Below are 27,091 nucleotides of genomic sequence, written 5' to 3'. Positions count from 1 at the left end.
ATATTAATAGTGTTGCCAAGTGGAGAATTGTGGAAACCATTCTTTCTAATATTCTGTCCTTCAGACTAGTGACCAGTTTTCTACTTTATATCCCCATGTTGTTACCCTGTTTTCATGTGGTCAGTTCACCTTACCTAATGTGGTAACCTCCTAACTGGCCTCCCTGTCTCATGTGTTGATTCTCTTATCCTTCCACACTGAAGCCAAAACATTCTAAAATACAAATACGTTTGTGTTACATTTTAGGTTTTTTTTTTTGTTTTTCATTATGGGTAAAATCCAGACTTCTTACATAATCTGGCTTCTGTTTACCACTCTAGGCACACTCTTTAGTGGAAGTTTCACTCCTTTCAGCCCAAAATCTTTTGCCAAAATGGAGCCAGTTCTGCCTAGAACCCTTTCTGCCTAACACTCTTGCCTCTTAGCTCTTACTGACCTGCTCAAGTCTGGATTTAAGCACACCTATCCGTTTGACAACAGTGTTACTTGAGGTGTAGACTGGTGATCTGCAAACAGTCTATGACGTAAGTGCAGAAACAGGGAACTGCTGTATCATTTTACAAAAATAACAGCAATAGATTGGAATTATTTTTTGATTCTTTACCACAGAATTAACTACCAGTTACTATTGGACCTTGTAGGATTTGTATAACAATACTTGGTAAATTGCAGTCTATTCTAATTTTCTTTTTATATTCCTCCTTTGAATGAAAGCTCTGATTTCAGGAACAGTGCTTAGTTTTTATTCATAGTTGCAGGTTGTTAAGTACATATAGGAGTTAAAAATACTTTTTTAATGAAGAAAAATGTTTTAGGAAACAGTAGTAGAAAACACAAGCCTGAAGTCTTTGGATAGTTCCAACTATCTCTGTGCAACTTATCTTTCCTCAATCCCCAATAGTTCAAATCAATTTCTGTAGGATGAAGGAGTCAAGATTGAGTTTTGAGAAGTACCAAAATGGTTAAAAATTTGTTCCTACAGTTTTTGAGCAAGTGATGGAATTACAAACATCTTCTTAGTGAAAAATGAATACATATATGGTGCTTGCACACAGTATCACAGACCCAACCATAAGCACAGTTAATTACACAAGCTTAAGAATACATGTTCTGGTTCAGATCTTACTCAGGTTAAATATACATACTCTAGTACAGTGGTTGTCAGTGGGGTTTTTTTGTTTTGTCTTCAAACCTTTTGACACTTTTTTGAAGTATAAAGTTTCCAAGAAGCTTCTGAGGATTGTATCTTTCAATGTTTGCCATATTAGAACTTAACCTTGAGATCTTTTAAAAATAATACACAAGCTCTTATTCTATTAGCTGTAACCATTAGAACAGTGATGTGATTGCATGTCCTTTAGCCTCTGGAAAATACATTGAGCATCTTTCTATAAACATAGTTTTACATACAAAATTCCAAGTTGTTTATTTGTAAGGAATGACATTTGCAGGTGAATAATTTCCTGTATATAAGTGTGTGTATGTGTACACATATATGTTCACACATATAAAATCAGTCCCACATAAGGGAGTGTGTGTCAGTGACACGTGTGTCCAGGCTGATCTTAGTCGTCGTCATCCTCCTCTTCATCTTCCTCAGTTTCTTCATTCTCCTCGGCCTCCAGTGCAACTGACTCTAGTGTGGCCCTGAAAGCCTGCTCCTCTTCCACACTAGGATCATCCATTTCTGTAATTTCTGGTCCACTGGGGTATTCTTGATAAACTGGTGGTGGAATCGGAGGTGTGTAATTGTTTGGACTATATTTATGACCCCAGCCTATGTAGAGATTTTCAAACTTTCTATAAAAAAAAACAAAACATTATACAATTTCTCAGAAAAGTTAACCCTCCTGTAATAAAGTGCATAGAGTCCCATAATTTTTTAAAAATACTTTTAAAATACTAAATGTGAAATATTTCTCAACGTATTTCTACCTCCAAACTATTTTGATCCAAACTGTTTAAGTGGTTAAGAAACCATGGGGCCAGACTCTTGTCAAGAAGTACCCTACAACTAGACCAAAAGTAAAGGCCTTTTTTCCATTCAATTATTTTCAGGGAAACAAAATTTACTATCATCCATAAAGTTAGCTTTTAAAAAGTTGCTAGCCCCACAAACTCTTGACTGGGTGTGGAGTTTGCCCGTGGTTGAAAACATACATGTCATTTTTCACACGTGACAGCCAGCGCATTTCTGCCTCTAGGGAAAGTTGTGGTCAGGAACGCTGGCCCTTCTGGCTGGTGGTGCTCTTCCTGTATTTGCATTCCTAGCCCAGGTGCCCTCGTTCCTAGGTCTCTTTACAGAGGCCTTTCCCGCTGTGACTCTGTACTCAGTACTTTTCCACTTCTAGCCCTCCCACCCTCCTAGTGGCCTCTGGGTCAGGAAAATTGCAGGAGCCTTTTGTTTGGGGATGCCTTTGTCAAGTGAGATGACCCCACAACCTCCACATCTACACGTCACCTGTATCTGTGCTGACCCACTGGTAGGACTATTCCCTGGGGGAAAATGAGAAGGGGGAGCCAATGCCTTCTCTTACACTATCACAGTAAATGATTAAAGACTTAACTCATTTTTGGCTTGTTGCTTTAATGGCTACTCTGACACTGGCAGCTAAGCTCGCTCTCCAGCTCTGCTGAGCTGACACTGGATTATTAGGAAAGAAGTGGAAGCATAAGACATGGAAGTGTATGTTCTAGGCGAAGAATAAAAAGATATTTAATATCGTCTTTAGGTACTAATTCCTTTGAAAGTGGTAGCCTAAATCATATTTTTACTTTTTTTTTTTTTTTTGTTGAGACAGGGTCCCACCCTATGCCCCTGAGCAGAGTGCAGTGGGCGTGGTAGCTCACCACAACCTCAGACTCGGGCTGCGGGCACCCCGCTGCCTCAGCCTCCGGAAGCCGCTGGGATTACAGGCGCTCGCCGCGGCGCCCGGCTGGGTTTTTCCATTTTTTTCACGAGTCGGGGTCTCACTGTCGCTCAGGCGAGTCTCGAACTCCTGAGCTCAAGCGATTCTCCCTCCTCAGCCTCCCACAGTGCTGGGATTACAGGCGTGAGCCACCGCGCCCGGCCTAAATCATATTTTTAATTATCTCTCATCAAGATGTCCAACAAAAATGAGATTTATATTAATTTAACATTGCTTAGAATTACCTCCATTAATCTATAAGGTGAAAGACTAAGCAATTACTCAAATAATCAGAGATTAAAAATTGTATCTTATTTTAAGTAGTTTAGATAATTGAGATGAAGAGATGTCTGAATAACTCTAATGTCCTGAATTTGAAGTTTTCCTGTGTGATACAAATGTTAGTTTAATAAATCTTATGGCACATACTAAATACACTAAAGTTGAGTTGAAACAATAAAAACTTAACATTCTAGTGATAATTTATAATTTCCAGATCTTATATAGTCACAATAATGGCTTTGTAAGTGTTCCAATACTTACTTGCCATTGGAAAAGGCATATGCTCCAGGCCAAAGGTTGGATCGAAGAACAGCAATAGCATATTGTGGGACAAGAGTTGAGGATAGCCGTGTTGTCCAAGGAGGCATATTCTGAATCTCTGGAATCCAAAGAGAAATTCAAAAGTTTAACTCCTAAATATACAAGAATCTACCACACAATGGAGAAGCTACTTGTATAAATCTTCACAAACACCTGCACATGCACACACATTTTGCATACAAAAAAAAAAAAAAGTTTAATCTGGATGTTTTATAAATGTTTTGGAACAATGAAATTTGAAATATACATCTCCAATTTTGCAATAGAGATGAGATGGTTTATTAAGAAAGAGGAGTCTGGGTGGCGCCTGTGGCTCAAAGGAGTTGGGTGCCGGCCCCATATACTGGAGGTTGTGGGTTCAAACCCGGCCCCAGCCAAAAACTGCAAAACAAAACAAAAAAACCTAAAAAAGAAAAAGAAAGAAAGAGGAGGCTTATATGATGGAATAATAATTGATGACCAAATGAAAGGTCAAATCATTATTATGAAAAAGATCAAGGGTCATAAGCATATATACTGTTCATGGTCTGCAGAACACAAGACAAAATATGATACCCAAGAGAGATGTCAGCATTTCCAGTAAGAGGCAGCCAACTTATCTTTCTTGTTTGCATCATTCCTTCAACTTTGTCAAAGAACATTGGTGTGTCAGCTACCTTCTTTACCCCTCACCATCCCAGAACACATGAAGGGGAGAAGGGGTGAAACCTTGGCTTCTGTCCACTTTGTAGAAGTTTACAACTTTCATATATTTGCTGTATAATGTACATAGTATATGATACAGCTTGTGTGACTGTGTGTGATAATAGCTATGTAAAATAACCTAAATCTTCAGAGATTGGTGTCAAAAGAGGAGGCCCCACTTCCTGTTCTATGTACTCAGGTTCTTCTCCTTTTTCTTCCTCTTTGTCTTCATCCTCCTCCTCTTCTTCTTCATTTTTTTGCATAGTGTTGAACAAATTACAGCGACCCTAGGAATGAATGTTGCAAGATTTAGTAGTCTAATGAGGACCTTAAAAATCTCAGAATATTCATTCATATTGAAGCGATTATCGGGGGTGGGGGGGTGTTTCACTGTGTGCGTATTTGATCCATTATTCATTCATTTATCATACATTTTCCAAGTGCTATTTTGATCTAGGTTGTTTCAAAGAAAAGACAGTGGTTAAAATGGTTAGGGATAAAAAAAAGAAAAGACAGTGTTACTAATTTCAAGAATTTTCCAATTTCTTGAACTTACAGAACTTCAGGATTCAGTTATATTTTAAAAATAGCTGAATCTTAGTGAAAAAGGTAATAATGCATTTTACTTGTTTGTAATAAATAATTTATATGAGAGAGGTAAAGCTATGATGATGACAACACTAAAATTTTAAATACAATAATAAGGTTATATGTGGTGATTTAGGATTTATAATTTCTCTTTAATTAACTCTTATTTATAGATAACTAACATTATCTCTTATCTAGACAAAAGTATGATGAAGATGTTCTACCTATAGATGAGACAGTATAGCAGAGGGGTTAAAAGGATAGACTCTGGACCCCTTCTGCATAGCCTCGCATCTGATTCTGTTACTTATTAGCTATAGTCTCCTTGTCACATTTTCTAAGTTCTCTGCTTCGATTTACTCATTCATAAAGGAATATAGGATAAGGATAATAATACTATTTCACAGGGTCGCTGTGAGGATTAAATTGTATGTATTCACACACACACACACACACACACATAATACATATGCTATTAACCGCACCTGGCACAATAGGTGCTATGTAGCTGCTACATAGCACTGTCTGCTTCTTGTTTTTGTTATACTCCTTTATTGTTCTTAGCCGAAAATCTCCATATATTATAGAGATAGACTAAAAGAACTGTTTCCAAAATTGATGTGTTCATCTGTATTTAATATATAAAAAAAGAGTAGTAATTTCAGAAACATAAATCTAATCCCATACATCATCTGTTAAATGCTCCACAGAAGAATTTGCTTTATCCATTCGAAAATATAAAAATCTCTCTGAAAATCTCTGGGGCCCTGGCAATTATATAGTACTCTGTTTTGTTGTGTTTCTGGGACAGGGTCTCCCTCTGTTACCTGGGCTAGAATCCAATGGTGTCATCACAGCTCACTGAAACCTCAAACTCCTGGGGGCAAACAATCCTCCTGCCTCAGCCCCCCAAGCATTAGAACTACAGGCACACAACAAACTGCTCAGTTAATCTTTTAATTTTTTTTTCTAGACACAGGGTGTGGCTATGTTGCCCAGGCTGGTCTCAAACTCCCGTCCTCAAATGATCCTCCTCCTTTGGCTTCCCAAAGTGCTAGGATTACAGTAAACCATCACACCCAGATTTTATTCATGTTTTTAATGATTTCTTTCTGTATTTAAGGTCTGAAAAGCTTCATTTTTGATATCTTATGTGCAAGATTGGGACAATTTAGTAGACCCTCTATAAAATCACCTGAAAATCACCCTCTATAAGTTGACTACCCAAGGGACTGTAACAAACTGGTCAACATGAGGAACTAGGCCTATTGTACTGATACATATATGTGGTGCACGTCTGGTCTTTGAAAATTAGGTCAACTTAGGTCAATGTAGGAAGATGATTCCTCCAACTATGGAGGTTCTACTGCATTTGCTAGTTTGCTTATAGATTGAGAATCACAAAGCCCATACCTGAGGGAGAATATGCTGTACATGATGAACCCAATTGGACAGAGATTCAACTAGATCAGTCACTGGAATGCCTTCAAACTCTGGGTTTTCCTCAAAGCTATCTCGCCCACTTTCTACCTCTTCCTCTGCCTCTCCTTCCTCTTCACCAAACTGATAGAATCCCAAAGGACTGACATGGGTTCCTGCTGAAATTCGGGCAATTTGTGCTCGTAAGTAATTGCTCTCATTTCCTGGGAAAGGTGGGTAGCTTATGATGGGTGCATCCAATCGCCCAGTGAAAAATTTCTTGATTTTTCTTGCAATAACAATTTGTGCTGGTAAAACTGATGGTAACTTCACCCATGGCCTTCCTGGTTCATTGCAAACAAAATACACGTATTTGTTGGCACCTGCCCTACTTTCTTCTTTTGGGATAGCCTGTGGGGCCTTGTAGAAGGACTTTGGTAATCCATCTTCCTCATCTTCATCTGCTTCACTTTCTCCATTTTCCCTCTCTTCAGTTACATCTTCCTCTTCTACCTCCTCTTCATCTTCCCCGTCACGAAATTCCACTTCAGCTACAATATAATTCATCTCCAGACCCAAGATCTTGCCCCAGAAGCGGCATTTTTGGATTGGGTGGGTGTCGGTAAGCTGCTTGAGGGCAAGGAATATACGGTAAGTCTCATCTGCACCCAAACCAACTCCAGCTTGTTCAAAATAAAAAGCAGACTCCATTATGTTAGGAAGAGAGTTTTCTGCCTGGGAAAATAAATGTTGTGGTTAAAAGTTTATCCATAAGGCAAATGCCTGTTTCTCTTTTAGTTTTTGTACATCTTGATATTAGCTCTACTTTTCTCTCTCCACCACTTCAGTAATTTCTTTCAAGATTTTGCTCAAACTATGATAATCCCTGAATTTCAGTTCTTCTCTCATTATTTATATTAGTAGCTTCTACCATTGTATCTTATTAATATCAAAGCTACCTTGTTCTAAGTGTGTATCTTAGACAGAGATTTTTAATGACTACTTTTAATAACAGTTCAACATCTCTGCTTCATAAAAAATATTTAAATGACTCCCTTACTATCTTAAAATAAGTAGTATAACTTATATACAGACATACATAGGGAAAATATGGTTTTATATATGTTTATATTGCCATATTTTAAAAAAATTATTAAATACATGGCTTTATATATACAGGTGGCCACCCTCTATAAGGTAAATAAAAATTAATACAGTATCCTACATGTAAGGTAATATACAGCCTAAATAAAGGAGATGTAGAATAAAGTAAATGCTCAGCATGACTACACATGAAGACACAAATACTTGCCCCTTATTTATAATAATTTTGGCTTTAAAATAATGAAGAGAAAAATAGATAATTCTATAAAAGAAATACAGGAAAATCAACAAGCAGAGTCTCAAGAAGATTGTAGAAAAATATTTGTGAAAAGGTAGGAGAGAAAATCACCTGAAATCAGAAAAACTTGTAAGACAAAGTCATGACCCTCAAGATGAAGGAGTTGAGAGCACTTTGCTATTCTTACAAATGATCTGCTTTTGTTTATATTACAACTGTAGTGTCAAAATAAACACAATGATATATTTCAATCTTCATCTCATTGATTTAAAATTGTAAAACATTTTCCTTGACACTCCTCCACCACTCACTCTTGATCTTATTCAGCCCTCTCGTGCTGTTTCTTAGTCTCTTTAAGGCTAAGGCTTAAAGAGCTCCTTAGGCTTAAGAGCTCTTCTTAGGCTCCCTTTTTTCTTAATTGAGCTGTAAATGGTAGTGTCCTCAAAATTTCATTTTTGGTCATTTCATCGCTCAATATAGTGTGTTTCCATATCACTCCAAGTGACATATGGCTGTTTATAATTTCACTTCCTAACTCTGACTTTGCTCACATGCTTTATATCTGTAATTCTAGTCAGCTAGGAGAAATTTTAATCTGAGTATTCTATAGAAACTTCAATACAGTAGAACCTCTCTAAGGGACTATGACAAACTGGTCAACATATTGGAGGTGGTCAACATAAGGGACTAGGCTGACTATACTGATATGTACATGTGGTCCATGTGTGGTCTGTGAAAATTAGGTCAATTTAGGGAGGTGGTAATGTAGGGAGGTGGTCAACTATGGAGGTTTTACTGTATTTAACTCATTTCTCTCAAAGTTTTCTCTTTTTTTTCTATACACTCTTTCTTCACCAATAACATCATTATTCCCTCAGTTTCTCACAATAGTAAGTCCAGTCATCCTTGCTTCCTCTGACTCCATTAACCTTTTTAAATAATTAGAATTCTATTGATTTGAACACATAAAAACGTGCTGGCATTATTTTTTCCTCTTTTACTCATTTCTGTTACTTTAGTCACCATCCTTGCTATTTGTGCTATCACAAAAGGGTCCTACTAATACTCTCCTCCTTGCCTCCATTTTTCCTTTCTTTTTTATTCTCCTTCACATTATTACCAGTTTTATCTTTCTAAATCAAAAGTCAGACAGATTTTTCCCTATTAAAATCCTCTCATTGTTATATAAGAAAGAAACTTCTTATCAATGTACAAAGAGAAATCTGGCTTTAAGCACTTTGTTTGCTGCATATCCATTATTTATCTAAACTCATACTCTACTTTTCCAAGCATTAAATAATTTTTTCTGCTTTTTGTCATCCTTTTTTCCTCAGAATTTTATTCCTTACAGTCTTTACCTGATGTACTCTTGACTTATCCTTCATGACCCAAATTAAATATTAAATCCACTATAAAGTCTTGCCCAATTCCCAGTAACAGAGTTAGCAGTTTAATTCTGTCTTTCAGCCTGTTGTCAAACAGTATAACAACTGGTACAATTGCCTAAATTCCTAGTGTATGCCAGATCTTTTATCTATACCATCTCTACCCCTATGATTATTTGTGAGGCTTGATGAGTTTAGTCACTTGCTCAAAGTCACATAGTTAGTATGTGATTGAATGAGGATTCTAATTCAGACCCCATGTTTTGCTCTCTCATTATGAGGCTACAACCACAGAACCAGCTCAAGTGGCTTCAAATTCATGTAATAAATAGAGTTTTTAGTTGCCATGGACCCCCAGATTGCAGGTTACATAACCTGAGCATACCCAGATGAACCATGAGTACAGCCACAGGCAGAACCTAACTGCTAGGACCAAGGTAAGGGGATCAAATTAAGAGTGGACATCTCAAAAGGATTATACAACAGATCAATAAATCAAAAAGTGGTTTTTTGAAAAGGTCAATAAAATAGATAAACCTTTGGTTAACCTAACCAGGAAAAAAGAGTAAAATCTCTAATTTCATGAATCAGAAATGGTAACAATGAAATAACAGACCCCTCGGAAATTCAAAAAATCCTCAATGAATATTATAAGAAATTTTATTCTCAGAAATATGAAAATCTGAAGGAAATTGACCAAAACTTGGGAGCACATCACCTTCCAAGACTTAGCCAGAATCAAGTGGAAATGTTGAACAGGCCTATATCAAGTTCTGAAATAGCATCAACTATACAAAATCTCCCTAAAAAGAAAAGCCCGGGACCAGATGGCTTCACATCAGAATTCTACCAAACCTTTAAAGAGGAACTAGTACCTATATACTCAACCTTTTCCAAAATATAGAAAAACAAGGAATACTGCCCAACACATTCTATGAAGCAAACATCACCTTGATCCCCAAACCAGGAGAAGACCCAACAAGAAAAGAAAACTATAGACCAATATCACTAATGAATATTGATGCAAAAATATTCAACAAGATCCTAACAAACAGAATACAGCAACACATCAAACAAAAAAACCATGACCAAGTGGGTTTTATCTCAGGGTCTCAAGGCTGGTTCAATATACATAAATCTATAAATATAATTCAGCACATAAACAAATTAAAAAACAAAGATCATATGATTGGGGTCGTGCCTGTAGCTCAAAGGAGTAGAGCACTGGCCCAATATGCCAGAGGTGGAGGGTTCAAACCCAGCCCCAGCCAAAAACTGCAAAAAAAAAGAGCCATGATTCTCTTAACTGATGCAGAAAAATAGAAAAAGCTTTTGATAATATCCAGCATCCCTTCATGATCAGAACACTCAAGAAAATTGGTATAGAAGGGACATTTCTTAAACTGATAGAAGCCATCTACAGCAAACCCACAGCCAATATCATATTGAATGGAGTTAAATTGAAATCATTTCCACTCAGATCAGGAATCACACAAGATTGCCCATTGCCTCCACTGCTCTTTAACATTGTAATGGAAGTTTTAGCCATCACAATTAGGGAAGAAAAGGCAATCAAGGGCATCCATATAGGGTCGGAAGAGATCAAACTTTCACTCTTTGCTGATGATATGATTGTATATCTGGAAAACACCAGGGATTCTACTATAAAACTCTTAGAAGTGACCAAGGACTACAGCAGCATCTCAGGTTACAAAATGAACACTCATAAATCGGTAGGTAGCCTTTGTATATACTAATAATAGTCAAGCTGAAAAAACAGTCAAGGACTCTATTCCATTCACAGTAGTGCCAAAGAAGATAAAATATTTGAGAGTTTACGTAAGAAAGGATGTGAAAGATCTCTATAAAGAGAACTATGAAACTCTAAGAAAAGAAATAGCTGAAGATGTTAACAAATGGAAAAACATACCATGCTCAGGGCTGGGAAGAATCAACATTGTTAAAATGTCCATACTAACCAAAGCAATATACAATTTTAATGCAATCCCTATTAAAGCTCCACTGTTATACTTTAAAGATCTCGAAAAAATAATACTTCGTTTTATATGGAACCAGAAAAGACCTCGAATAGCCAAGACATTATTCAGAAATAAAAACAAAGCAGAAGAAATCACACTACCAGACCTCGGACTATACTATAAATCAATAGTGATCAAAACAGTGTGGTACTGGCACAAAAACAGAAAGGTAGATGTATGGAACAGAATAGAGAACCAAGAGATGAACCCAGCTACTTACCATTATTTGATCTTTGACAAGCCAATTAAAAATTCCCTAATCAACAAATGGTGTTGGGCGAACTGGCTGGTGAGCTGTAGAAGACTGAAACTGGACCCACACCTTTCACCATTAACTAAGATAGACTCTCACTGGATTAAAGATTTAAACTTAAGACATGAAACTATAAAAATTCTAGAAGTGCAGGGAAAACTCTTGAAGAAATCGGCCTGGGTGAATATTTTATGAGGAGGACCCCCTGGGCAATTGAATCAACACCAAAAATACACTGCTGGGACCTGATCAAACTAAAAAGCTTCTGCACAGCCAAGAACACAGTAAGTAAAGCAAGCAGACAGCCCTCAGAATGGGAGAAGGTATTTGTAGGTTATGTCTCTGACAAAGGTTTAGTAACCAGAATCCACACAGAACTCAAATGTATTAGCAAGAAAAGAACAAGTGATCCCATTTCAGGGTGGGCAAGGGACTTGAAGAGAAACTTCTCTGAAGAAGACAGGCGCACAGCCTACAGACACATGAAAAAATGCTCATCATCCTTAACCATCAGAAAAATGCAAATCAAAACTACTTTGAGATATCATTTAACTCCAGTAAGATTAGCCCATATCACAAAATCCCAAGACCAGAGATGTTGGCATGGATGTGGAGAAAAGGGAATACTTCTACCCTGCTGGTGGGAATGCAAAATAATATGTTCCTTTTGGAAAGATGTTTGGAAAACACTTAAAGAACTAAAAATAGACATGCCATTTGATCCTACAATTCCTCTACTAGGTATATATCCAGAAGACCAAAAATCATACTGTAAAAAAGATATTTGTACCAGAATGTTTATTGCAGCCCAATTCATAATTGCTAAGTCATTGAAGAAGCCCAAGTGCCCATCGACCCACAAATGTATCAATAAATTGTGGTGTATGTACACCATGGAATATTATGCAGCCTTAAAGAAAGATGGAGACTTTACCTCTTTCATGTTTACATGGATGGAGCTGGAACATATTCTTCTTAGCAAAGTATTACAAGAATGGAAGAAAAACTATCCAATGTACTCAGCCCTACTATGAAACTAATTTATAGCTTTCATATGAAAGCTATAACCCAATTATAGCCCAAGAATATGGGGAAAGGGGAAAGGGAGGGGAGGAGAGGGGGGAGGATGGGTGGAGAGAGGGTAATTGGGGCCCACACCTAGGGTGTATCTTACAAGGGTACATGTAAAATTTACTAAATGTAGAAGATAAATGTCTTAACACAATAACTAAGAAAATGCCATGAAGGCTATGTTAACCAGTTTGATGAAAATATTTCAAACTGTATATAAAACCAACACATTGTACCCCATGACTGCATTAATGTACAGCTATGATTTAATTTAAAAAAAGTCAAAACAAACAAACAAACAAAAAAGAAGCTGGACATCTCATGGCATGAACCATGAGCCAATCAGATCAAGCCCTGGCATCAACTCATTGCAAGATCCAATCACATCACACCTCATTACTTTCTACCTATGAGAGTTGGGAAGACAGAATTGCCCCCAGGTTCCGTGTCCTTGCTGGGCAGCTTTCTAATAAACTTTTCTTTCTACAGAAGAACCAGTGCTTCAGTGTTTGGCTTTCCCATAGGCAAACGGACCGTATTTGGTTCAGTAACAAGACTATCAATTTATTACATTAATAGAATGGCTTTCCAGTCTCCTTTTTGCCTCTTTCACTAAACTGTAAACAACTTAAAGACAGAACAGTCTTTTTCACATGTGTATCTCAGTACCTGGCAGGCAGTAAGTAGTCACAGTGTTTGCAAATGAATGGGTGGATGAATAAATGAATGCTGAAGGCTAAGCATAGGAATTCTGGTGTAGTCAAAGACAGGAAAAATCATAAGCACTCTAAACTTACTAGTCTGGGGCAGAGTTGGTCACATAGCTCGTATTTCAATGCTTCAGAGACCTGCCTTTCTTCCTGTTCCTGCATCTTTTCTACCCTTTGAGGTGGAGCTTTTTATCTTTAATTTAGGACTCAGGTGTCCTAAGTTCTAAAACCAATCCTATTCTTTTTTTTTTTTGGCCAGGAAATTTAAATATTTATTTTTTAAATCCACAAAACACTAGAGTATACTTCACTTAGAAACAGTTTACAGGACTAATAACTACAATGATTAAACAATATAATTTGTATTTGGGATGCAATTATGTCATAAAATTTCAAATAATCAGTTTATAAATTTGTTGCTTTTACTTCTACAAAAGTATTCATTTAAATCCACGATATGAGTTACAAAATTAATTTCCAAAACTCTATAGATTATAAACTATAATTGAGTTTCAGTTACATAGCAAGTGAGAAACTTAACTGAACCATTATTTGAAAATACAACACATTAAAAGTCATTGTTACAGTATAGGCACCAGTTAAAATAATTTTCTTGGCGTATGATACCACAATAACTTTCTCAAGATATCATTTTTTTTTAAAAGAAGAGGATGACATGGCCACTTTGACTAAAAACTGAATTCTTTACCTGAAGAACATTTTTCTTTTAATATTTGGCATTTATTCGAATAAAAAAATGACTTGTGCAAAAACCAAATTGTGCAGATCCAAACAATAAAACATTAACTATCAAAACTAATTCATATCAATAATTCTACAACTACTGATATACAGCCCCAGTTCAGATCTTAGGCAGGCATAATATATATATTGGGCTTAAAAGAAAAAGGTATTACCCATTTAATAGTTTCACAAATATAACTGAAAATTAATTGTACAATTGAACTTACCCTTGAATGGATAAAAATCATCTTGTACTATGATTATTTTCATATGAACTAGAAAGTGCTCATTTAAATACTCTTTCAAAAAAAAGAACAAATGATGCTTATGTACTGATAATTATGAAGAACAAAACTATAAATAGTTTATAGCACAATTCACTACCATGACAAAAATATGCTGGTGTAAGTTACATTTATACCTGTTGATTAGGTATTTAATCACATGACAATTGCTTTTTTTAAAAGCTCTCCAAGTCCAAACATATAATATGCAATTTGGGCTGAAGATTTAAAAAATGAAATCACACTAATTCTTCGAGTGTTACCAAAAACCCATTCTTAGCTAAATGATCTTGATTGAAATTTCTAACCACGTTAAAATAAAGGTTATTGCCTCTAAAGGGAAGGTAAATACTGCACACCAAGAGATACTTCTGCTGCTACATCTTGCCTACAAATGCTTCAGACACAGGGCTCTCAAATAAGTTGTACCTTGATAAAATGGAAGTTTTTAATAAGCTCTTGGAAACGAAATAAGTATTGACTCTTCTACCAAGTTAAGATGATATTCCAGGAAGCTCGGTGATTATGATATTTGAGAGCACAATCCTATTCTTTATTAGGAAAATTCATGGGATCTGGTTAAGGAGCTCAGCTTCCAGGATCAAAACAGCTTGTGTTCTCATCCCATATTCTAGTTTTAGGATGCAGATCCCTGCTTTATGATCTTGTGCCTATAGATAACACAACATCCCACTCTTATACTGGAGTCTGACCTTTCTTTGATTAAGGCCTCCATGAAAATATCTATTTGCTTGATCTCCACATGTTGTTTGCTCCCAGACACATCATCACTGTATATTGCTACAAAGCCAAATACCACCTTGTTGAAACTGTTTGATGTCAACTCCTTGATATAGATCACCTGTTACTTCTGTCTGAGGACTACAGATCTCACTGTGATAAGTTGGGTCTCCTCCTGTAGGCTGCTAAACCCTATTGGGTGCACCTAGTAAGTCTCTTTCTTGTCTTTAACCTGATGGAGTCCTGTTTTGAAATACCTTACCCCAAACATCAGATGTACAAATATATAGATATATTTTAAATATTGTAGTGGTAATAGAATGTGGAAGCTCAGCAGACATGTATAAAGGCATTTAGAAAACAGGATGTTGGATACTATTTTGAAATATTTAAAGCTAAAACTTCTGTGATGCACTGGATTTTAGTCTTCAATGGTAGCTTTTCTCCCCTTTGTTAACTTTTCTCTAAATATTTTAAACAACTTACTTATCGTGATTTTAAAAGTATTTTATACCTCTCATCTTATAGATGTCCCACTGACATAATATGTATACCAAGTCATAATATGAGGAGATTGCCTTAGAAGAGAATGCAAATGATATCAGAAATACTTCTAAATTTTCTAGTAAGTTAAAGATAAAAAATAAGTAATGTGATTTAAAACCTAATTCTTAGTTATCTGAAATACATTCATTATTCAACAAACATTTAACGAGAAATAGCAGTATACCCAGATTTGTATCCGGTGCCTTGGAGAATATAAAATATGAAGATGCCATTTTCCCCGATATCAATAAACTTAGTTCACAAACATACAAGAAACAGCTCAGGCCTGTAAAATACTAAAACACAATGTGACAAAATAAGAAACTCCCAAACAAGGAAATAAGTGGTGTGAAATGAGCCTGGAGAAAGCTGGAAGAGATTTTTTTTTAAACTAAGATGCAAATTCTACTTAGGAAGGTATAAAGGACAGTTGGTATAATCTAAAGCCACAACTCACTCATCCCAAATAGAAACTTAAGATTTAGCTATTAAAATTTATAGTTATAACTTACTATTTCATCTTCCAGTTCTTGGTCAACTCCTTCCAAATGTCCCTGGAGAAAAAGAGCTTTTTGCTTCTCTGCTATTTCATATGTTGGGAGCATCTCCTTCTCATCTTGGAGCGTGTCTAATTTTTTACTAAAATGTGCCGTCTTCACATCTTGGCTAATATTTTCAATGATGTCAACAGCATTTTCAGGACGCTCATTTAATATCTTAGTCAGCATATTAGATAGATGATCATATCTACTCAAACAGAAAAAATTTCAGATAATACACAAGTCAAGAGCATTCCGAGAAGCAGACTCAGCTAATTGGTTTATGCAGAGTCAGCTAATTGGTTTTTAAGAAACAGCAATATCGGGCGGCGCCTGTAGCTCAGTGAGTAGGGTGCTGGCCCCATACGCCGAGGTTCAAACCCAGCGCTGGCCAAACTGCAACAAAAAATAAAATAGCTGGGCCTTGTGGCGGGCGCCTGTAGTCCCAGCTGCTCGGGAGGCTGAGGCAAGAGAATCGCATAAGCCCAAGAGTTAGAGGTTGCTGTGAGCCGTGATGACATCATGGCACTATACTCGAGGGCGGTACAGTGTGACTGTCTCTACAAAAAAAAAAAAAGAAAGAAACTGCAATATCTTAAAGCCTTCAGAGACTTTCAATGGATAAACACTTGTAATTTCCACTATTCCCAAAATGCCTATCCTAGAATTTTCCTTTGGAAATGCCTTCATTGTGATATGAATATTTAAGTTTTTAAAACATTAAATTTTTTTTTTTTACATCAAACAGGTAATATAGGCCTATTCCATGACCAGGTTTGAGGGAGGCACACATATGTGCCTGAATACCCAATTATCACACTTATGAACTATACAAGGATCAGGATGTTTAAGTTACCAAAGTAAAATATCACAAGACGATACATAGTCCATATTAGGTATGTTTTAATATTTTATTTCTGAAATTAAAACCTCTTGATTATATATTTAAAAATGATTAACACTAATTTTCACTCTTTTACCCTAACTTCTTTTTTATGCCCCTTCCCCTACTCTAACCAAATCCAATTTAATTTCTTTTTTTTTTTTTTTTTTAATTTGGCCGGGGCTGGGTTTGAACCCACCACCTCCGGCATATGGGACCGGCGCCCTACCCGCTGAGCCACAGGCGCTGCCCCCAATTTAATTTCTTATCCCGTTGACTCTATCTTTAAAATTTGTTCTCTCCCTTCGTTTCATTTACTTCGGTGTTTTTTAGACCTACAGGTGTGGGTTAAGCTGTCCCACATAAGCCTCACAAGGCAAGTCTGTAATGGGTTAAAAATGGCTTTTGCAAAAGCCACAAAGGCAAAAGGAGAACTGGGCTCCCCCTGAGGCATACACAGAGCCTGTTTGTTCAGCAGTAAAAACCCTGAACCGTTTCTCTGATGTCATGCTCCTGTTAAGCCCATGTGGTCAGAGACTAACAATCTCTCCCCTGGAGATAAGGGCCAGAGGTTGACAGGTGTTAAAAACACATTGTCTTTGGAGCCTAAAGGTCTCTGCCTTGTGGAAGAACAAAGTCATTACTCCATTTTGAGGCAAACTAAGTGTGTGCTTGAGGGATTTTATCTCCCCTTCTTCCCCAGGAGTTCTTTGTGATTTTTATTTAGATACCTTGCTCAAGAGTTAACACATGTCTGAGAAGAAAGAAAAAGCAGAGAAAATTGTGCTGATTTGTAGACTTGGTGTCTCCTCACTAGTTAAGTTTAGATACAAAGAGTTAGAGATCATAGATTAAGTGTGTAGGTCACCACCAGTGTATATAAGGTGGTCAAGAATAAAGATCCTTTGCTACATGCCATCCCATGCAGTGTAGTCTGTTTCTTGTTTACTCTTAATAATTGCAGGAGCCAGCTTGCACCTGCGGCAAAGCTGCTGTTCTCTCGTGTCTCTGGTCACACAACAATAGGGAATGCATTTCGTACTGTAACTTCTACCCACGCACAACTAAAATAGCTTTATTAAAATGAGATGCACTCTGATATTTCATTTTGTTCTATTGAAAACACTGCATTAACTCTTTATTTCATAACTGAACTAGTGAAATTGTTTCTATCCTCCCGTTAATTCATTTCATTCTACACATAACTGCTAGTGTGTGCATCTTTGAGTACCAGATTTCACATTGTGGATTTACCATTTAAGAGGCCAAAATGTCCGACAAAGTGCTCTTAAGTCATGTTAAAGTGTTCTTTACTTGAAAAGAAACTCCTCTATTTAGTGTGGAAACTTGCATAAATTGCCTCTTTAGTGGACATGCATCTTATTTCTCCAACCTTGTTTCTACTTATTAGTTCCATTAGACTTTGTCTCACCAAAGCAAATCGCACATTGGTACTGGACTGTTTACGCAGCTCAATTTACAATCACCAAAACGTAGGAACAAACTAAATGCCCACCAACCCAGGAATGGATTAACAAGCTGTGGTTTATGTATACCATGGAATATTATTCAGCTATTTTTAAAAAATAGAGACTGTACATCTTTTGTATTTAACCTGGATAGAGTTGGAACACATTTAGTAAAGTATCACAAGAATGGAGAAGCAAGAACCCAAGGTACTCAATTCTAATATAAAGCCAGTAGCTGATCTAATACATACCCCATTAAGAGAAAAACTCAAAACCTTTCAAGGTGGGGGGTGGAGGAAGGAGGGAGGGGAAAGGAGCGGTTACAGTGTATGGCACACCTCCTGGGGGCAGGACACAACTAAAAGGACTTTACCTATCAAATGCAAACAGTGCAACCTAATGAATGCACTCTCAATGAACCTGAAACAATAAAAAAACAAAAAAAAGAACATTCACACATTTGCTAAGTTCCACCTGGGAGCCTTTACTTGCTATGTTCCAAATGTATCTTTTCTCTCCAGATAATTCAAACATCCCTTTATCCTCAAGGACTAGCACTCAAGTCATTCCCCAACCATTCTTCCTCAGTTTAGAGTAGCCCTTTCTGAGAACACTGATCTGCTGCTATGAAATGTTACACATTATATATTTCCTATTCAGCAACTGCCTTAGGTTTTACACCAGCCAAGAATGGGGTTTTATTTTTTATATATCTCTTCCCTTATTATAGTGAAATAAAACAAATAGATGTTTAATAATAATCTTTCTATTGATTGATCTGAGCTATTATTTTCTTTAATATCTGTGTCTATGTAATGGACCTTAGGAATATCATGAAAAAAATGTATATTATATAGGCAACCAATGTAAAGGGCAGTTAAAAATATGATATGGTATTTGAAGAATACATCCTCAAATATTACTATTTTTATAAATGAACAGAAATGTTTTTGGCTAAGAGTTTCTTTAAAACTTCATCAAACTTCCTTAATATTCATTCAGTGTTGAAACTCATGAAGAAGCCTCAAGACTGAAAGTATTGTTGCTCATCAGGCAATGGCTGGGTTTGTAATTGAAGTGTCTAATTTGCTCCAATAGTGGCTGTGTATGACAGAATATCAAAACAGAAACTCTAAGTCCAAATTGTCACTTTATTTTTCAGGTTTCAATATAATATATGTGTCTTATTCATTGTTCTTCAATCCAAATAGTATATAAATGTTCTTTAAGTCCGTGCCTGAAGTGCTTTTGTATCAGTTTATGAAATATATTCATTAGATTTTAATTCATAATTATAGTTTTAACTAGGGAGGATTAATAATTTGTTCTACAGAATGGTAGAAAAGAAGGAAGCAATTCTTTTTTTTTATTAATTTTTAATTTAGTTTGCTTGTTCATTCTTCTTTGTTTGAAGAACTCCTTTTTTGTTGGTTTTCTTCTTCCTCTGGCGGTGCTGGCTGTTTTTGATGTCGTTAGTAGAGACGGGGTCTTACTCTGGCTCACTGCTGCTCATACTGGTCTTGAACCTCTGAGATCAGACAATCCACCCACCTCGGCCTCCCACAGCGCTGGGACTACAGGTGTGAGCCACCATGCCCGGCCTGAAGGAAGCAGTTCTTATCTGTAGGCTGTTTGTTCAATGATGAGAAACTATTTCAGAGCCTATATTTTAGTCAAGATTGTCTTAAAAACTTGTATTTTAATAATTTTAAATTGATAAGTAATAATTATACACATTTGGGTACATAGCAATGTTTCAATACATATAGTGTAAATTATATCAGGGTAATCACAGATTGTTTTACTGTGGTATATGTATACCATGGAATACTATTAAGCCATAAAAAGATGGTGACTTTATATCTTTTGTATTAACCTGATGGAGTTGAAACACATTCTTAGTAAAGTATCACAAAAATGGAAAAGCTGGCTTGGTGCCCATAGCTAAGTGGTTAGGGTGCCAGCCGCATACCCCTAGGCTGGTGGGTTCAACCTGGCCTGGGCCTGCTAAACAACAATGACAACTGCAACAAAAAAAATAGCCCAGCGTTATGGTGGGCGCCTGTAGTCCCAGCTACTTGGGAGGCTGAGGCAAGAGAATCACTGTGACGCCACAGCACTCTACCAAGGCAATATAATAAGACTCTGTCTCAAAAAAAAAAAAAAAAAAAAAAATGGAAAAGCAAGTATCCAGTGTAGTCAATACCAGTATGAAGCCAGTAGACAAACTAATACACCCCCCACATAAGAGAAAAACTCAATTCAAGTAGGGGGAGGGAAGAAAGGAGACGAGGGAGGGGGATTGGTGTTCTCCCACCTAATGAGCAAAATGTAAGGGTTATGGCATTGCTCCTGGGTGCAGGACACAACTACAACAGGGACGTTACCTAACAATACAAACATTATAACCTAATCGTTTGTATTAGGTCACAATACATATTTTTTTTTTTTTTTTTTTTTTTTTTTTTTTTTTTGTAGAGACAGAGTCTCACTGTACCGCCCTCGGTAGAGTGCCGTGGCCTCACACAGCTCACAGCAACCTCCAACTCCTGGGCTTACGCGATTCTCTTGCCTCAGCCTCCCGAGTAGCTGGGACCACAGGCACCCGCCACAGCGCCCGGCTATTTTTTGGTTGCAGTTTGGCCGGGGCTGGGTTTGAACCCGCCACCCTCAGCATATGGGGCCGGCGCCCTACTCACTGAGCCACAGGCACCGCCCTAGGTCACAATACATATTAATGTATGTATATGTAACCTCATATTAATTTGAAAAATTTCTCAATGAAAATTAAAACAAAGATTGTTTTAATTGTCACAAAAATAGCTTTTGTAAACTGTCAAATTAGATCTGCATATAAGAGACGGAATAAAGTCATTTTTTACTAAGCAATAAATATTATAGAAGATATTTGTATATTCCTTCAGAGATGGCATTTGGAAATAAAATTAAATTTATATATTTAAGTAATGTCAGTTATACAATAATTCAATAAATGAAATGTTCTCATTTCATGTTTTTATATTCAGTTTTAAATTGTTAGTTAACTCAGCTGAGTATAGTAGCTCACTTCTGTGATGTCAAGCACTTTGAGAGGCAGAGTCAGGAGGATCACTTGAGGCCAGGATTTTGAGACAAGCCTGGGGAACATAGTGAGCTATGATCCTGTGATTGCACCACTGAATTCTAGCCAGGGAAAAACAGCAAGACTCTTTGTTTCTTAAAAAAATAAAATAAATAAATAAATAGGTTTTTTTAATGCACTCTTTGGCAATTTTAACAAGTTTGTAAATTTTATGAATGCATGCTTGTTATTTAACCTAGGGCATCATGACAGGAAGTATATGTCAGAAATTTAAAAGTATGGCTCACTGGGTAGGGCACTAGCCCCATACACCGAGGGTGGTAGGTTCAAACCTGGCCCCGGCCAAACTTCAACAAAAAAATAGCCAGGCGTTGTGGCAGGTGCCTGTAGTCCCAGCTGTTCGGGAGGCTGAGGCAGGAGAATTGCCTAAGCCCAGGAGGAGTTGGAGGTTGCTGTGAGCTGTGTGACACCACAGCACTCTACTGAAGATAATAAAGTGAAACTCTTACTCTACAAAAAAAAAAAGGAAATTTAAAAGTGGAATCTACTGCTGAGTAGCAAATCACATTCTTGCTGCTTAAGTAAATTGTAGTTTAAAATAACTTACAAATAATATTTAAAATTTCCAATCTTGGGTTTAGTAGATTTCTCACATTAAATATTCCCCTTTAAGGGGAATTTAAGACCTTAAGATTATATCTCATATTTTTAAAGCCTAGTAATAGGTACAAATATTTGCCATTTGTATTAAGTAGGCATTCAATTAATGTTTATTGACTAATAATTATGATGAGAACTAGTAATATTATTATATATGCTATATATTGGTTTTTATTCATAGTTTTTGGCTTATAACTCTGACAGTCCTTGTGATTTCTCCCCACAGCAAGCCTTAGGAACTAAAAATACATTGTAATCTTCTCCTACCTCTGGTCGTAAAAAAATTTTCTGACTTACCTTGTCTGAATATAGGTCATAAGACCCCCATCCAGAAGGAGTCCTGCCCCAAGAGGCCAAGAAGAATCTGAACGGACAGGCCTTGTCCTTTTCCCCACTCAGTATGTTAGTATTAGATCACACCTTTTTTGTCCAATCACATTTCTATATGGTTGTCAATCATGCCTAGCCAATGAAGTCTCCATAAGAGGCCCAAGGGATAGGATTCAGAGAGTATCTGGGTAGCTGAACATGTTGAGCATCCTGGAGGATGGCTTGTCTGGGGAGGGCATAGGAGCTCTGCTCCCCTTCCCCCATTCCTCACCCTATGCAGCCTTTCCCCTGAATCCTTTGTAATATCTTTCATAATAAGTTGGTGAATGTAAGTCTTCCTTTAGTTCTGTGAGCTGCTCTAGCAAAGTAATGGAACCCAAAGAAGAGGTTGTGGGAATTTCGACTTGAAGCCAGTCTGTTAAAAGTTCTGGAGGCCCAGACTTCCAACTGGTGTCCAAAGTGGGGGGTGGTTTGGGGGACTAAGGCCAAATAGTCCCCCAAACCTGATGCTATCTCCAGGTACAGGGTGTCAAAATTGAATTGGAGGACACCTAGCTGGTGTTCACTGCAGAACTGATTGCTTAATTGTTGGTGGGGAAACCTCCTCCCCCACATTTGGCCACAGTTGATTATTGTTAAGTAAGACACTAGAAAAAGCACTTTAAGTTTGAGTGAGCTTTTTCCTCCAGAGAAAACTGTAGTCTCTATGCTGCCATTCATTTTTATTCAATTAATAGCTGATAGCATCGTTCTAGGCACTAACTGGTATACAAAACTCACATAGTCCTGGTGCTCTGGGATCTGCAATCTAGTGGGAGAACTGGACATTAAAATATGAGTCTCAAATATGTAATTATAAATGGTATTATGTGCTCTGAAGGTAAATAATGGATGATTATCATGGCATTCTATGGAACCTGAGTTTTGTAGAATGAGGAGCCAGCCAGGCAGAGACTTGGAGGAAGAAGCCTGCTGGCCAGAGGGAGCAGCATGGGGACTGAGGCCTTGGGCTGGAGGACGGTGGAGGGGTAAGAATCAGGGAGTGCTGTAAGCCACTGGAATCCTACGCACATTTGGTTCTCCAGACTCAGTGCCCTCATTTAAAAAACAAATAGGTTGTATTAGATGTTTCCTAAAACCACTTCTAGGCCTAAAATTCTGTTGACTCTATGAGTATGTAACCCTGGAAGCAGGAATGTCTAGGAATCTAAACTCATCATGAATTCTGAAATTAAAGATACAATGGGATTGCCAGAACATACCTGGTCATCACATTTTAAGAGAGACCTGGATATAAAGCAAGCACTCTGGTGGCCTTTATAGTGACCCATCCTCCCAGTTTGCCCAGCACTAAGGAGTTTCTTAGAATGCAGAACTTTCAGTGATCAAATCAGGACAGTCCTGGGCAAACTGGGATCGTTGGTCACCCAAGTACTGGCCTGGATGGGAACTCAAACCCAAGCCATGCAAACACTAGAATGCTCAGATTAGACATGAGCTCACTATTACTGATAGAAAATTATTTTTTGACAAGCATTCTGGAAAGATCTTGCACTTTATGATCTTTGCGGTCTCGTTCAAGCCTGGGACTACAGAATTCCTGTGTTTTATTTCTGTGTGTCTAGGGTCTCTAAAAAGCTAGAAGGAAAAGAAAAATAAATGGTGGGGGGGGGTAGAAGAATCTGCATCAAATCAGCCTGAGCAAGAGCAAGACCCAGTCTCTACAAAAACTGGAAAAATTAGCCAGGCATGGCGATGCACTCGGGAGAAGGTGGCAAGAGGATCACTTGAGCCAGGAGTTTGATGTTGCAGTGAGCTATGATGATGCTACTGCTCAGATAACAAAGCGAGATGAGACCCCGTCTAAAAAACAAACAACAAAAAACACATAGACTTTCGGACAGAGATACTCACACACCCTTTTTCTTTGCCATACTTTTTTCTTTTTCTTTTTCCGAGACTTACAGATTCAAGCCGGACTTGCTACTGCTCTTCTGCAGGTAAGCCTTAGCATTCTGAATGGCTGTCTCCAGCAGGCTGGGTGCAGCCTCAGAGGCCCCAGATGCAGGCTGGTCTAGGTCGTAGTCACCGTTGGAGTCTTCCTCCTGAAAAACGTCAAATCTCAGTTCTTTTTGTTTAGAGTTGCTACAGCTCGCATCTCTCGATCCATACAGTTGAGATGTGGGTTGCTGAGATTGTTGAGAGGTGTTTGCCTCTGACGGGCCTGTGTGATGAGGAATGGATTCTCTTTTATCAGAGGATTGCTCCAGAAGATCAGAATGAAGCGTCCCGGTGTCAGGAGTCACACTAGCGGTCCGGCCTGACTCCAGTGGTGAGCCAAGGTCCTGTGTGGCCAGGGCCAGGGGAGTAAGAAGGGGAGAAGGCTCCTGAAGAGGGGAATGGGAAGTTGATGGTCCTGGTCCTTCAGCATCACCCAGAGATGTGCTGACTCCAAACTGGGGGCTCTGAGGAGGGCTGCTTCTGGGCCGAGGTCCAGTTTCTGCTCCCTGTTCTGCCTCGGAGGGCTCAGAGAACTCTGGCTCAGGATATTGGGAAGAAGTTACCGTCTTTCCTTCCCTTGGAGGCCCTGCTTTTCCCAGTTCTTGGATTTCTTTTTCTTGCTTCAGGGAGGTCGAATCTTCTTCCATGGGAGAAGTCAAGAGAAAGAAAAGTTCTGGACGAAGAGGGTGTGCAGATATGGAAGAAGGCAACGCAGGACAATCGCTTTGCTGAGGTCTTCTGAGCGATTTCTGTGTCCCGGTTGCTCTGCAAGTTGCAGCGTCTTATCTCCATAGCAACCCCGGGTAGCGTTCCCCAGAGAAAAACAATGCGCACCTGTTGCCAGGATTTGAGGGAGGAAACTAATAAAGATGAAAATCCTAGATTTGTGATTTGGTAGAGCACCTGCCCCTCTTTCTAATGCAGCCAATCTGATGTGGACTTGACCAGTCTGGGTTGGAAACCTGAGAACGCCTATTCTGAGTCCGGAGCACAAAGGCGGAGGAATGGAGACCCGCGCTGGAGAGCGGGAGATTTTTACGGGTCTGAGAGTTCGATCCAAATTGTGCTTTGAGGAGCAACTCATGGCTTAGTGAAGCGTAGGAACAATATACGTACAAATGTGTGCGTGTCCGAGACAGAGACGAGACAGAGACACACACACACACACACCTTGGGACACTGGGAATCACGGCGGTGCAGGTAGCGTTGGGATCCCTGTGCACAGACCAGGAGAGCTCAAGTCTTTTTATTTTTATTTTTTTATTAAATCATAACTGTGTACATTACTGCATTTATGGGATACAGTGTGCTGATTTTATATACAATTTGGACTGCTTATATGAAACTGGTCAACAAAGCCTTCACCTCACTTACTTAATTGTTGCCTTAAGACATTTATACTCTACTCTTAATAAATTTGATATGTACCCTCGCAATATGCACAATAGGTGAGGTTCCCCCCCCCCTTACCCTTCCTCCACCCGGCCACTCCCTTCCCCTCCCCTCCCCCTCCTCTCCCTCCCTACATTCTGTGGGAGCCCAAGTCTTATGCTTAGAACTCATAGAAGATGTCCCGGCAGTGCTAACCACCAAACTCCGGAGTCCTTTAGAGAATAAACAAAAATGTCTTGAGTTTTGTTCTTCCCACTTATATGGAATCTGCCTGATGAGTGGGGTAGAATATTACCTTCAAGGAGAAGGCAACGTAGAAAATTTGCCCTATGTTATAAATAGTTCATAGGTTACCTGTTTTCTAATTACTGAAATTCAAATTAACACCAAACTACATATATCATTGATCATATAAATGTGATGTTATGATTTTGTAATGATTTAAGATCAGGATTAGCGCTCTGAATTATACTGAGTCCAACATGAATATCTGGCCTTGACTATAAACCATAAGTTAAAGTCTTTAATATTAATTTGTTCTCTATTTCTGTTTTTTTTTTTTTTTGCAGTTTTTGGCGGGGGCTGCGTTTGAACCTGCCACCTCTGGCATATGGGGTCCGCGTCCTATTCCTTTGAGCCACAGGCCCCGCCCTCTCTATTTCTCTTTTTAAATATACCAATTTTGACACTTTACATTTATATGACTTCCATTTAGCAAGATGTTTGTCATAAATTCTAAATTAATGGAAGAACATAATACTCCTCCATCCTGTTTGATAATTTGTAAAAAAGTTTTCTTTGGATGTTTACCCTTTCTGAAATACACACGTACACATGCACACAAAATGTTGCTTATCATATTTCTGCTACAGAACTCTTTAAAATCAGGATCCTGGAATTCAGAATGCTTGGGATTCTAAAAACAAAACAAAAGATTAAGATAAAGTTAGAAATATAAATTGAGGGTTTTGTACTTGGCAGAAGGTTTGAAGGAGTTAGCATTTTCCTCCCCTTTTTTCTCTATGATGGAGGCTTTCTCTCTTGGAATGACAAGTGAGGGCAGAGTGGTAGGGCCCAGACAAGGGACAGATTTAACTTCCTTATCTCTCCGCTTTAGGAGAGAACAACAATTGAAACGAACAACCTAAGAAAATATGCATTATTATTCCTGCTTTGTTTTGAGCCCAAAGCTCTTTCTTTTTCTTTTCTTTTCTTTCATTTTTTGGAATTTTTAAATTTCAAATTAATATAAGGGTACAAATTTTAAGGTTACATTGTTTTCACTTGTAAGGCAAAGTTCAAGTTGTAGTTGAGCCCTTCTCCCAGCGGGAGTGCTGAACACACACATTGTACACAGGAGGTAAGATCCTGTCAATTGCCCTCTTTCTATCCCCTTTCTTCTCTCACCTCTCCCCTC

General features: G+C 38.0%; 1 protein-coding gene and 1 non-coding gene across 3 annotated transcripts; both read right to left on the bottom strand.

Annotated features, from left to right (window-relative positions):
* Nucleotides 1-749: 749 nt before the first annotated feature.
* Nucleotides 750-25,036, bottom strand: RSPH4A (radial spoke head component 4A). Of its 2 annotated transcripts, XM_053591685.1 has the most exons (6): nt 24,247-25,036; nt 15,831-16,065; nt 6,198-6,938; nt 4,336-4,483; nt 3,453-3,570; nt 750-1,800 (listed from the first exon to the last, which is right to left on the bottom strand). In XM_053591685.1, the coding sequence occupies exons 1-6, from the start codon at nt 24,927-24,929 to the stop codon at nt 1,566-1,568; spliced, it is 2,160 nt and encodes a 719-aa protein (XP_053447660.1). In that variant the 5' UTR covers nt 24,930-25,036; the 3' UTR covers nt 750-1,565. The 2 variants fall into 2 exon arrangements, with proteins under 2 accessions (XP_053447660.1, XP_053447661.1); XM_053591686.1 differs by lacking the exon at nt 4,336-4,483 and having other exon boundaries at nt 1,778-1,800.
* On the bottom strand, nt 16,596-16,696 carry LOC128587085 (small nucleolar RNA U13). Its single transcript, XR_008380505.1, has one exon. It is a non-coding gene; the product is annotated as a small nucleolar RNA U13 (small nucleolar RNA).
* Nucleotides 25,037-27,091: the final 2,055 nt, after the last annotated feature.

This window comes from Nycticebus coucang, chromosome 5 (genome assembly GCF_027406575.1).
Source record: "Nycticebus coucang isolate mNycCou1 chromosome 5, mNycCou1.pri, whole genome shotgun sequence".
Lineage (NCBI taxonomy): Eukaryota > Metazoa > Chordata > Mammalia > Primates > Lorisidae > Nycticebus > Nycticebus coucang.
Note: the sequence above shows the minus strand (reverse complement) of the source record. Positions and strands in the feature narration are given on the sequence as shown.